At 37.2% G+C, this 13336-nt stretch overlaps 2 protein-coding genes and 1 long non-coding RNA gene across 4 annotated transcripts in view; 1 reads left to right on the forward strand and 2 right to left on the reverse strand.

The window, feature by feature from the left end:
* The window catches only part of LOC135143863 (uncharacterized), a 418109-nt gene that overhangs the window by 386309 nt on the left and 18464 nt on the right, over nt 1-13336 (reverse strand). The gene's annotated exons all lie outside the window — the stretch shown is intronic.
* On the forward strand, nt 19-1657 carry LOC135143868 (uncharacterized). 2 transcript variants are annotated; one of them, XM_064075803.1, is made up of 3 exons: nt 19-353; nt 409-1100; nt 1156-1657. In XM_064075803.1, exons 1-3 carry the CDS (start codon nt 193-195, stop codon nt 1506-1508), a joined length of 1206 nt encoding a protein of 401 aa, XP_063931873.1. In that variant the 5' UTR covers nt 19-192; the 3' UTR covers nt 1509-1657. The 2 variants fall into 2 exon arrangements, with proteins under 2 accessions (XP_063931873.1, XP_063931874.1); XM_064075804.1 differs by having other exon boundaries at nt 282-353; nt 390-1100.
* Nucleotides 1918-2281, reverse strand: LOC135143871 (uncharacterized). Its single transcript, XR_010282916.1, has 2 exons — nt 2148-2281; nt 1918-2094 (listed from the first exon to the last, which is right to left on the reverse strand). It is a non-coding gene; the product is annotated as an uncharacterized LOC135143871 (long non-coding RNA).

Here is a 13336-nt window from a genome sequence, read left to right on the forward strand (position 1 = left end):
GCAGCCAAATTACATAATTTACCAAAGGCAAAGGACGTTAAATTATTTTCCACATTGATAGTTTCTGAAGCGGAGCAGGCGTATCAACGGTTACAGGACGGTTTCGATTTCGACACATGGCTAAAATTAGGAAAGGCTGCGTTGGCAAGAGTTATTGTGTACAATAGACGTAGAGTCAGTGAAGTTGCAAGTATGTCGTTGGAATTGTATAACAAAAAAATCGAACTTGATGATGAAATACTTCAATCCCTTCCAATGTATCAACGGGAGTTAGCGAATAAATACAAAGTTATGACTTTGATTGGAAAGCGTCTACATATATTACATGTGCTGTTGGACGAAAATCAATGCAGGTAAATGAGTACTTTGATTTTTCTACTTTTTAAAAGATTTTTGATTGTGTTGTAGGTATCTAGATATGTTTCTCCAATATCGAAAAGAAGCTGGTGTTCCCTATTCAAACAATTACCTTTTTGGTATACCTACGAGAGCGATGTTTATCGATGCTTCAGTTGTTTTAAGAGATTACTCAGAGAAATGTGGTGCTGAAGAACCGCATCTTTTACGTTCCACTTATTTAAGAAAACAAGTCGCAACCCTTTCCCAATTGTTAACAATGAATGACAATGAAATCGGTCAGATTGCAAAATTGATGGGTCATAGTCAGAAAGTCCATGAACAAGTATATCGACAAGACGAACTTTTATTTCAACTAACAGGGTGGGCAAAATTTTTGACTATCGTAGATGGAGAAGAACTCTTTTCATACAGAGGTAAAAGTCTCGACGAAATACTCACTATTGCACAAGATTTACCAGTACCTGAAGAGGATCCGGCGTTAGACGATCATATTACCTCTGAAGAATTATTAGGAGACAATCTCAGTTTGGATTCGTTTGAAACTACCTGTTCAACAGAAAGTACAATCAACAGAATGGAAACGAACCTCATGCAGGAGGTATCAACAGACACTCAAGTCTCACAATCAGGTGTGATAGAATGTTATACTACAGACAATATTACTGAAGTGCCTTCGGATCGTCGAAAGTGTGACAAAGTTACACATACTACACAAGAAGCGCTTTCTGAAAAAGTAGGGGGTACGTATGCTGAAAAGTCTAGAAAATTGTATATCATTGCTGATATTTTTTATAGCGAGAGCCAGTACTGAAGACCGGAGGATTGAAACACCAAAGAAAAAAATATCGAGTCACAGGGGAACTTTGAACACGAAGTCACCAAAATCGCAGAAATCACCAAGAAAAACGACAATCGCGGAGATAAAGCAGAAATTGCAAATAACTCCTGTAAAGAGAAGAGGAAAGAAACCATTCACCTCAGAGCAAATGTCTTTAATGCAGAGACATTTTTCGCAATACATATCCAGGGGTCATTTGGCACCACCGAAGCTGTGTGCAGAATTTGTTGAAACGAACCAGCTCTTCTCTGATCGCAGTGGTCGAGACGTGTACAACTGGATCCAGTATCAGAGAACTAAGCGAAGATGAAACTAGTGGATCAGCTGTCTCTTTTGTTTTTTTTTTTGTTTTGTTTACAAGTTGTGATAATTTTTGATATTTTTGTAATTTTAAACACTGACTTTACATGTTAATATTGTATTAAATTTTATAATATAATAAAAAATGTCTTAAATTCACAGCTCGTATTTTTAACTCGAGAGTAAACACAAACGTGCAAGTAATTGCTTTCTGCAAACAGGAATGCAGAATTGCAAAACCGTTGAATTCGAGACTAAATAAACGAAAATATAAAACTTAAGATTTGCATTGCTGTTCTCAAGATGAAAGCTTAATTGTAAAGCCGCTGTGTTCTGTTGTAAGTGTTGCAAATCATTGCGAATGTAGTATGCAACCAACCTTGCTCAATTTTTCGTTTAATTACATGAAAACATATCAATTTCCGAATTTTAAATCAAATAGATTTATTCAAGCTTTCATGTTTACAATATTTTGTATAAATGTTAATTATAATATGATGGTGGAGTTGTCAATGTCCAAGTAGACATCCTGGTAAATTTTTCAACACAGTCAGGATAACACATAAACGTTCCACGGGGCTAGAGAATATTCGGGCCTAAGAGACTAGCTGAGACACACACAAATTGTGTTATGCCATTTCTGACTTACCAACTTCATCGCCATCTGAATATGAGTAGAATCACTATAAAGCCATTAAACTCTTAGGCCGGTGTACCCCCTTCGCCTGCTAAGATGTGTAATAATGGCACGGGCCTAGAGCGTTGTATATCGTCATGGCTATTATTATTATTATTATTATTATTATTATTATGATAGTACAATAAAATGTCTAAATATTGTGGGCCAACTTAATGAAAGTATAATTCGCATGCTACTGCCTTTAATTTAGGTACTACTCTAAATTTTTTTAGCAACTTACTCATTTCGGAGTGTATAAAACGACAGGATTCAGAAAAGAAACAAGAAGTGGAAGATTTCTTAAAACTACTGCAGACAGATTTGGTTATATCAGTGAATAAAACGGTAGCAGGGAACCAAACAGAATTTAAAAGACAAAAGGAAGTGACGTTGCCCTCTAATGAAGATATTAAAAAACTTTACCACTATTTAACTGAGAAGTGTAGATATTATTTTACGCAATGTAGTATACAATTTACAGTGGAAATATGGATAGAATTAGCTAAATATACTTTGGTGTCAATTCAATTATTCAATCGAAGGCGTGCTGGCGAAATAGAGCATATCTTCATTGCAGACTTTCGTAATCAACAAAAAATTGACGAGGAAGATGATTTGTTTCAGTCATTGTCAGAAGATTGTAAAAGTGTAGCCATGCAATATGTCAGATTTTCTATAAAAGGTAAATTAGGTCGAGGAGTGCCAGTTCTGATTTCAAAGGAATTATGTACTAGAATGTATAGAATTGTTACTTGAGAACACAAAAGCAGTGGGTATTAGTGACGAAAATCCGTACATTTTTCGGTTGCCACATCCTGACAGATCACATCATCTGGATGCATACCAACTAATGGTTCAGTTTTCTGAAAAATATGGAGCAAAAAACCCCAAGAGTTTAAGAGGAACGTTTCTCAGAAAGCATATTGCAACGCAGTGTATCCTTTTAGAGCTTCATGACAATGAAGTTAAAGATGTAGCAAATTATTGGGGCCATGCTAAGAAGATACATTATGAGCACTATAGGATGCCCATAGCGGCTAAAGACATCACAAAGATGTCGCGTCTATTGGAAAAAATGCAAGGGTCAGATGGTAACGAAAATATAGGTAATTTTTGTTGACTTTAAGTTATGCAAAACTTAATATATTTATATTTTTAGATGCACAAACTACAGAAACAATTGACGGATCGCAACCATCAACTTCGAAAGTAAAAGGTAAGTACCACTCAAATATGGGCTTGCAAAGTGAAATCACGACTGTACATTCGTTCAAAATATGCAAAAAATTGTTATGCGCTGTACAATATCTCCAAAGCGCTTAAATCTGATCAAGAACAAATGAGTGTAGAGTAAACCATAACTTCACACTCGACATTATTTTGGAAATTTTAGGTAATATTTTCTTCTTCCAGTTATCGAATACTTTTAATTATACGAAGAAAGTGTATCATAGGTAGAATATATGAAAAATAGCTATATGAACGGGAGTGTGTGTGTGGTGGCCCACGGCGACAACACGAGTAGTAGGTGAGTAGTTTCCTTTTTTTTTGTAAATTTATTTCGGTTATTTCGGATAAATAGATCTTAAGTTTTTCCCTAAAATTTTTGAAGTTTTATTTTTTTTTTTTTCGGAGTGTGGGTTCTTTTTTTTTGAAGATTTTTGGGGAACGTGACATATTTGGTGGAGGCGCAAACTGATCCCTTGTAAATTTTACATGGTACCTTGCTCAGAGAAAATTTAATATTTAAATAATTTTCTTTTTAATGTCTAATATTAAAATACAAATAACGTCTGATATTAAAATACAAATTAAGAAGAAAATCGATTCAACCGATCAGTCCGAGTTTCATAAGCCCACGTTTTTCGTCTCGTTGCAACGAATTTCCTCTGCTCCGGACTTGACTCCGATTATTCAAAATTCCGTGCCGCGCGAAAACGTAAACACATACCGTCGTCGTTGCATTACCCCAACTAGTAATACCATGTCACGCCGAAGTACAATCAAAGAGGCTTTTCAGTACTCGAAATCGGCCGCCACGCCACAGTTCGTAAGCCCACCTATTTTCGACCCCTGTTTTCATGATGCAGAAACTTTTCTTAGGAGTTATGACCGTTGCGCCATCGCCAACGGGTGGGATGAAAATTTAAAAATAGCTTATTTCGGTACATTTTTGAGCGGTATTGCAAACCGTTGGTACGAAAATTATGTTGAAAACAATATCTCCAGTACCTGGAAAGATATTGTACTAGAATTTAAAGTAGAATTCCCGTTAAAACAAAAAGATGCGGAATTTGAATTTGCTAATAGAAAACAATTTGACTCCGAAGGTATTCGAGAATATTTTTACAAACTAAAGTTGTTAGCATATGATGTCGATTCACTCATGGATGACAGTCAATTTATTAAGTATTTTGAAAGGGGTTTACACCCAAAATTTTATACAAACTATCAGCTTTCAAAGCATGATTGCACCACTATCTACGATCTTACAACTATTATTGACAAACTAGGAAAAATTGATAAAAATACGTCGACTTCTATAAATGAACTACGACCGAAAACACCATTTTCACCAAACGGTTATGTTAACACACGTTCTCCCCCATTTCCACCCTCCAATCCAAATTTCCGACCTCGATATCCATTTGCAAATAGATTTTCGCGTTTTACACTTCCCCGCAATTTTACAAACATGCAGTACTCATCAAATTTTCAAAATCCAAATAGGTCCCAAAATTTTCCAGAAATCAAAATCAATATTTACCAGTTACTCGCACAAATAACGGTAGGCCTCGGTGTTACAACTGCAATAGAATAGGTCATTTTGCTAATACATGTCGTTTACAACAGCATTCTCCCCCAAACGATCAAGGACGCCAAAATTTTTAAATGTACTCCCTGGTATCCGTCCTTTCTCGGGAGAGTCTTACACTAAAATTCTGACAATTTCAGGGAAAGTAAATAACAAACCCCTACAAATAATTTTAGATACGGGTGCAGCACCCAACGTAATTTCTCAACAACTGCTTCCAAATTTTATTCCAAACAATCAAATAACTCGATTTCTAACGGGTCCCGGAAATAACAAAATTCCTATTCTAGGTACGGCACAATTTGATTTAAAAATTTCAAGTCTCAATACTACGTGTAACGCGGTGGTAATACCCAACTTCGGTCACTCCCTAATTCTAGGTACACAGTTGTAACGCCTACAAACAGGTCGGATGCTCCAGCTGACTCAGTGGGATGGGGGTGAGTAAAATCTAAAGTGAAAGGGCGCCACGGGTTTACTTCCGATCTGTTTGTTCCTACCTTTGGTGTATTTTGCCAAAACCCGAAAGCAAAGGGATAGTATGTCTATCACACGTATGAAAGAGAGGGGATGCAAAAATACGTATATATATATATTCAAAATTAAATACAGGAAAGGTAAAGTTTCCCGAATTTTCCCTAGATATCTTTACCGAAATAAACATTGGACTGCAACCTTACAATTATGTAAATAGATAAAATTATATTTTGAAAGATAAATTTACGATTGTCCTCAGGCGCCGCGTCGCGATAGATTCACAGTAAGCGGGAACGAATAGACGCAAAAAATTATCGACGACGAAGACAGCTGTGTTCGACGTAGTTGTGGTAGGCGCTATGGCGCTTCGTATTATGGTCGTAGTTAAACGGTGTACGAAAACAATCGGTACAAAGTGATTGATTTACATAAAAGTAACAATAATTAACAATGCGTAACTAAATAATATGAGATTGACGCAAACAAGGAAAATTAAGGTGAGTTGATCACTGTTTGTGAGGACGTTAACGTTATCGATAACAAAATTGGTTGAAGGACTTATCTATGATTTTGCGACCTCTGTGAAGGTTCGCCAACTCCAGCCCTCCAAATCCTGTCGTCGAGTCAAAAAGGTTTCCCTAATGTTGACGGCGGTTCGAAGAAGGACTTCTCCAGCGGTGGATGGAATTATCTTTGGAAGAGCCTCCGTCCAAAAAGGAGTTTAGAGTCGAATCCCCCTAAATTGGATGTCAAAAAGTTCGGCCAACGGATGACTCCAAGGGGAGACTTGAGTAATAATTTGAAGCCTGCAGATGTGGGGCGGCTTGCAGGATGAGACTCGGTGCTAGAGGAAAATCCGACACAAGTCGTTTTGCATTAAGTATCCAAAAATGCAATTTCAAAATATATTTCTCGTGTTCGTAGATCCGACGAACGTCGTGAAAAGTGCTAGTACAACACTTTTATCCAAAACTACTGGCACTTAAAATGGAACACCAAGAAAAATTCTGACGCACCGACTTCTTTAACGATCTATGTAAAAATCCCTATGGCCGTCTTCCGGTGGAGTTCATATAGGAGGGGGTGGAAAAAACTTGAAAATGTGAAAAATTAAACCAATTAGATGTACGACAACCACGTCGCATGAATTCCCCTAGATAATGACAGATGGATTATCATTTTAAAGGGTTGTCTACATATAAAACCAATAATATTAGAATAAACCCGATTTAACCGTTACACAGTTTATGAGTAATTTTAATGCTACTATAAACTTTAAACAAAAAGTTGTAAATTTTGCGTGGAAAAATCGTAATACCCTTTTGGGATCCCCAAAATTTTAAATCCCAAAACAATTCTTACCATTTTTATTTTTTTAACAACCATCGGAATACGAGAGCAGATTTCCAAAATGCAGTTCCAAAAAATACAGATAAAGTTACCCTGACATTATCACATAGTAATTTTAGACAACCGACACCCGATACCGAGAAACCTTCTGTGGGTTACACTACTTGCGTTAATTTTACGAGTCACAGTGCCAAAAAATTTTGTAACATAATCGACACAACGTCCAAAAGTGCTATTTCTACCCGCCCCAAAATTGTTTCGTCTAACCCACAACTTTTTTCATTCGAAATGTTTAAGTCTTCCCCGCCAGCGCTCATAAGTAAATCAAATATCGCAAGGATCTCTTCTCGGCCAAAAAACTCTTCTTCTTACCCGTGTGTATACTGGCTATACGATAAAACGTACTCCGGGTTCCCCACTTTATTGCAAAATAATGAAAATGCACAAACACCCAATTTTCTTCTCATTCTTACCACATTAGACGAAAAATCTTATTGGGACTTATTGTGTAAGTTAAAACACGCCCTTGCCACAAAAAATATTACTAAAATTTACTTCGAAAAATTTTATCCGAAATCTGCAGACAAACATATGTATTACACACAATATGATCGAATTCCTTTTCCAAGACATGTATCTGGACATCCTGGTGTTCGATAGCATTTCCTCTGAGGAAATTGCTGAATCATTAGCAGAACTCATAGTTCATTCGCATGAACTCAGTTCATCGCGGTCATTACATCCAAATGCTGAATCAGGTCTCTCGGGCTTTGACTTTTTACCTAATTATTTACCCGAGGAAAATTGTAACACAAAACTAACAAAAAGACAATTAACTCAAGATTATCGACTATACCCCAATCAGCGACTTTCTGTATTAACATCAATATCGCCACCAATTGCTGATGCATCCAATTACACATTCATCCCAAACAGTAATTTCACAGTTCCTCGTAAACTTTTAATCAATGATGCTCAAATTGTAAATTCGGATTTTACACATTTTTCTGTAACATCATTTAATCCCCATATTCTGACCTTAATAAAAAACACCACCATTGGTTATCTTTTCGAAAATCCTAATAATCAACCCTTATATCTACTTAATAATTCTTCTGAAACAACCCCACAAAGAAATTTTGCCATACCCTCTGAATTATCACCCACTGAACGCGAATGTCTCTCTCAATTATTAGAAACCTATTCTGATGTTTTTGCTGATGATCTTGCTGAAATTGGACATACTAACTTAATTGAACATAAAATTGACGTGATTGATGACACCGCATTCAAAAGTAAACCTTACAAAGTATCACCCGTGGAACGTGAATTTATTCGTACTCAACTCAATGAAATGTTACAACAAGACATAATAATTCGACCATCGCACTCTCCTTATTCATCACCAATTGTTTTAGTCGGAAAAAAAGGTGAATCCGGAAAAACTCGTTTTTGCGTGAATTATCGAAAATTGAACAGTATTACAAAAAAATCCAATTACTCTTTGAGCAACATAGACGAAATTTTATCTTATTTAGGAGATGCTAAGTACTTCTCGACTTTAGATATGTTCTCAGGGTTTTGGCAAGTAGGGATTGATGAAAATTCCAAAAAATACACCGCATTCGTAACGCCTGGCTTTGGATTATTCGAGTTTCAACGACTTCCTTTTGGTCTTTGTAATCCGCCTAGCACGTTTCAAGACCTAACCGACAGAGTTTTCCACCGTCTAAAATGGTCTTGCGTTTTAGTCTATTTAGATGATTTAATTATTTATTCCAAAATATTCCAAGAACATTTGGAAAAACTTGAACTCGTTTTCCAACGCCTACGCGAGGCCAACCTAAAGCTAAAAACCGAGAAGTGCGTCTTTTTTGCTGAGCAAATTAAAATTTTAAGACATATTGTCGATAAAAATTCAATAAAGCCTGATCCAGCTAAACTCGAGGCAATCCAAAATTTTCCTCAACCCACTAATCGGAAAAAACTTCAAAGTTTTTTAGGTCTGTGTAATTTTTATCGCAAATTTATTGAAAACTTCGCGAAGACTTCACGCCCACTTTATAAACTCACCTCGCCAAAATTAGCATTTCATTAGGGTCCAGATCAATCACAAGCGTTCGAACTTCTCAAAAGAAAATTAACTGAACCACCTGTTCTCACTCACTTCAACCCGACAGTTGAATGCGAACTCCGAGCTGACGCAAGCATTGACGGTCTGGGTGTAGTATTACTCCAAAATTTTAACAACGCGATGCACCCAATCGCTTATAGTAGTAGAGCCCTAACTAATGCGGAAAAAAACTACACTATTTCCGAACTAGAGGCACTTGCGATTATTTATGGTTTAACCCGTTTCCGTCACTTCATTTTAGGTCAACCAGTACATATCATAACTGATCATCACGCGTTATGCTTCCTAAAACATACAGATTACACTAATAAACGTTTGACACGGTGGTCCATCAAACTACAAGAATTCGATTACACGATTCGTTATAAAAACGGCAAAGCTCACACAGATGCCGACTGCCTTTCTCGTAGGCCAGTTGACCCACCTCCTCGGGAAAATGACGATTTATTTGACCTACCTACTTTCTTATTAACAGATGAAAATATTACTACCGAGCAAGACAAAGATCCCGCTCTTATTCAGGTTATACAAAATCCTGCCACAGCTTCCATCGGACTCCGGAAACGCACTAACAATTTTCGACTCTATAATAACGTACTTTTCAAAATTAATACTTCCCCAACGGGCGCACAAAATGTATTAGTCACTCCCAAACACTTAATCTCTGAAATTTTGTATACACACCACTCTGAACCTTTATCGGGACATTTAGGAATTGCCAAAACATACTACAAAATCAAAGATCGTTATTTTTGGGATACATTGAAAACAGACATCGAAAAATTTGTTAGAGGATGTGCTGACTGTCAAGCAAGAAAGGGCGAAAATTATCGCAAACAAATCGCTCTTTTGCAGCCAATTCGAGTAGGTCTACCTTTTGATCATATAGCCCTGGATATTTTGGGCCCATTTCGAAAAGTTCAAATTCCAATACCGTTATTGTAATAGCTACCGATTATGCCACTCCATGGGCCGAGACGCGTACATTACCGAATGCAACAGCGGAACAAGTTGCGAAGTTCGTACTAGAGCAAATTTTAACCCAGCACGGCACCCCTCGGTATTTTCTAAGCGATAGAGGTACTAATTTTCGATCCCAATTAATTCGTGAACTTCTAGAAATAATGGGGATATACCAACAGTTTACCACAAGTTACCACCCCCAATGCAACGGCTTAACCGAGCGCTTTAATAAAACTCTGTCCGATATGTTAGCCATTTATACAATTACAGCTCAAACGGACTGGGACACATACTTACCCCATGTCACATTTGCTTATAATACTTGTAGACAAGATACCACGCAATTTTCGCCATTTATGTTAGTTTACTGAAGAGAGGCGGTTCTTCCCTCACAAACAAACTGAATGCAAGAATCAGATACTACCACCGCAGCTGAAATAAGGGAAAAGGCTCTCGTTGCACGAGCTTTAGGTGTTCAAAACATCACAGCACGGCAAAAATGTGACAAAGCTCGTTACGATGTGCGACATCGTCACATTGAATACCAACCTGGCGATAAGGTAAAAATTTTTGCACCGGTACGAAAAATCGGAAAAACTGAAAAGCTGCTTTTAAAATATTTTGGATCATATTATGTTGTTAACAAAGTAATCCAGGTGTATTACGAAATTAGAAAAGGGCCAACAAAAACTAGCAAAACCAATATAGTCCATATTGCTATACGGCTATTTTGCCTTATAACGACCCTTGGACACCCCCAACAATTCCTACGTCTTAACTGATTGTAAAGCAATTTTCGTATATCACTCGATACTAATATTTTCTTTTTTTAGGTTTTAAAAAATAAAACAAAATGTTTTTATTACTTTTGCTACTCGCATCAGCTCAGGGACAGTTTGAGGTTAACGCTGGCGCTTTTTGGCGACAATTACCTGAAATCATAATCTACGATTCTACAATTCCGCTCTTCTACACCACGAGCTCGGAGTGGATTGAGGACACTTTTACAGGGGTCCCAACCCCCACCTCTTACCCCGAGTTCTGCCACAAGGCTCCATCAGAAGAATGCATTTTTGTAAATCATCTTCTAAGTTTGGCAGACGCCTATGAATTAGAACTGCAACCCTGGAAGGACAGCTGGAATCTAAATATTTTAAAAAATTCTACAGGTTCAAAGTTAAAGCAAAAACGTGCATTGGATTTTATTGGCGACGCTATAGCATGGTGTTGTGGGGTAGCTACTCAGCATAAATTAGATTCTCTTGTTTCTTCAGAAACGGTTATTCAAAAACACGTTTCTCATCTCACACGCGGGCTTACTGATGCTCTAAACCTAATCTCCACTAATTCTCAAAAATTTTCCCATTTTGCAAATGAATCTCGCTCTGCTTTTAACGCAACAGACGCCCGTCTTCACAAAATAACAAACTACATAAATAATCTCATTAACACTACCACTCACAGGCAAGAATTTAGCATTGCCGCGATTCTTTTCAACCTCAAAAGTCATTTCGCTAACCTTCGACGTTTTATTCAAATTAACCGCATTCTTAAACGCCAAAACATTCTTGACAGTTGTCGAAACCATCAAATCCCAAGTCTCATTGTTAACTCTAAAATTCTTCAACACGATTTAGAAATATTATCAGCTCAAATTAATTTATCCGGACGAGGACTAGCCATGCCCCTTTCAGACATCTCAAAATTTTATAAATTACCAATCTGTGATTGTGCATTCACCGAAACTAAACTTTATATTCATATACGTATTCCAATTATTCGAAACACTGAAACTTGTAGACTTTATGAACTTTTGTCTACTCCCTTTGCATGGTATAATCAAACTTGTTCGAATTTCTGGCACTGCTTTACACCAATGTAAGCCTTACGAAAACAAATTGTGTTACCTCCCCCGTTTTGCTGCAGACACAGCACATGGTCCGGGCTGTGCAAAAATTTTATATGTAGGTTCCTCAATTTCCGAAATTAACCAGCATTATCCACTGCATTGCATAACTTCTCAACTTTTATCTATATCTGAAATTGCTCATGAAACGTTCGTTATCACACATCCCCAGCCCGATCTAACAATTACTTGTAAAAATCACAAAACATTATTACCCAATACATTTTATTCTACCCCTGGTGCATTAAAACTAAAATTACCTTGTTATTGCAGATTGTCATCTCAAACATACGATCTTATACCGGAGCGTTACCCCTCCCCTGAAAATCAACCTTTAAATTTACGAATGCACCATACCATTCCCGCCGCATGGTCGCATCTTAAATCATTCATGTTACAGCCCACTAATCCTCATCATGAAATACTTTTCGCTAATATTTCTGAGAACTTAAGCTCAAACTGGACACTAGACATGCCTCATCTAAATCTTACCACTACAACAGCTACCGTAAAAGAAATTCTTTCCCAGATAAATACCCCCACAGTATCATATGCTGACACTTATGGATTCCACGGCGACTCACTTCTACTGCTGTGGAATATTCTTTTGTCTATTTCCGTTTTATATTTACTTTTCCATAGCCGACTCCCGGGCCTAACCCTCAAGCTGCGCCCGTCAATGCAACAGATAAAGTAACTTATCATCATGATACATTATTTGGGCTGCTCATTTCGGGGATTATTATATTTGTGATATACTCTACAGCAGTGATTTTCAATCTGTGGGTCGCGACCCCCAGGGGGGTCGCGAAGCCTTACTTGAGGGGTCGCGGACCAAAAGGGAGATAAAGGTACAGAACAACGTTTGTAGGTTTTCCACTCACCACTGCAATAAAATGACAATCAAAATCAGTGAGAAGGCTGTGGCTGTTTATTTTTCAATATTTTTTCAAAACGTGGTTCTATGTTTGCAACGCAAACAATCAAATCGTTATCTAATTGGAGTCTATTTCTTTTCTTATTTTTAATGTTTACCATTGTAAAGAATGTTAGCTACGATGTGGCAAATGGTGCTAACAATTTCAACGCTTCATTTTGTAGCTCTGGATATACCTCTTTGTCTTAATCCAGAAGACGCCAATTGTTTCTAAATGGAATTCCATTTGCAGCATTTCGTTAGCAGCCAGGTGAATAAGATTTGCTTTTATATTTGTTGTCAGATCAGCCAATTCCACTAACATATCCAAAAAAGGATTTATTATTAATCTTTGCCCATTCAGAGGCCTCTTCTAGAAAGTAACTTAATAGTTTCTCTTCCAGATTATGCAATAATAATGTTAATCTAATCAATGCATATCATTACTTGGTCTTAGTACCCGTAATGATAGAAGTCTTGCCTGAATGCCGGTCATTTCCGGGTCAGTGGTGGGTCTTAAAAAAAAAATAAAAGATATGGGGGGGGGTCGGCACAATTGTTTTTAATCGTTAGGGGGTCGGGTGTTCAAAAAGTTTGA

Source organism: Zophobas morio, unplaced genomic scaffold, assembly GCF_036711695.1.
Source record: "Zophobas morio isolate AGI-343-1 ecotype UQ-CSIRO unplaced genomic scaffold, CSIRO_AGI_Zmor_V1 ptg000076l, whole genome shotgun sequence".
NCBI lineage: Eukaryota > Metazoa > Arthropoda > Insecta > Coleoptera > Tenebrionidae > Zophobas > Zophobas morio.

Excerpts from the sequence above, each read along its gene's own strand:
- LOC135143868 (XM_064075803.1), top strand. The coding sequence starts at position 193 with ATGTCGTTGGAATTGTATAACAAAAAAATCGAACTTGATGATGAAATA. Across the intron at positions 354-408 it reads TTGGACGAAAATCAATGCAG|GTATCTAGATATGTTTCTCC; the intron begins GTAAATGAGTAC and ends ATTGTGTTGTAG. Across the intron at positions 1,101-1,155 it reads GCTTTCTGAAAAAGTAGGGG|CGAGAGCCAGTACTGAAGAC; the intron begins GTACGTATGCTG and ends TATTTTTTATAG.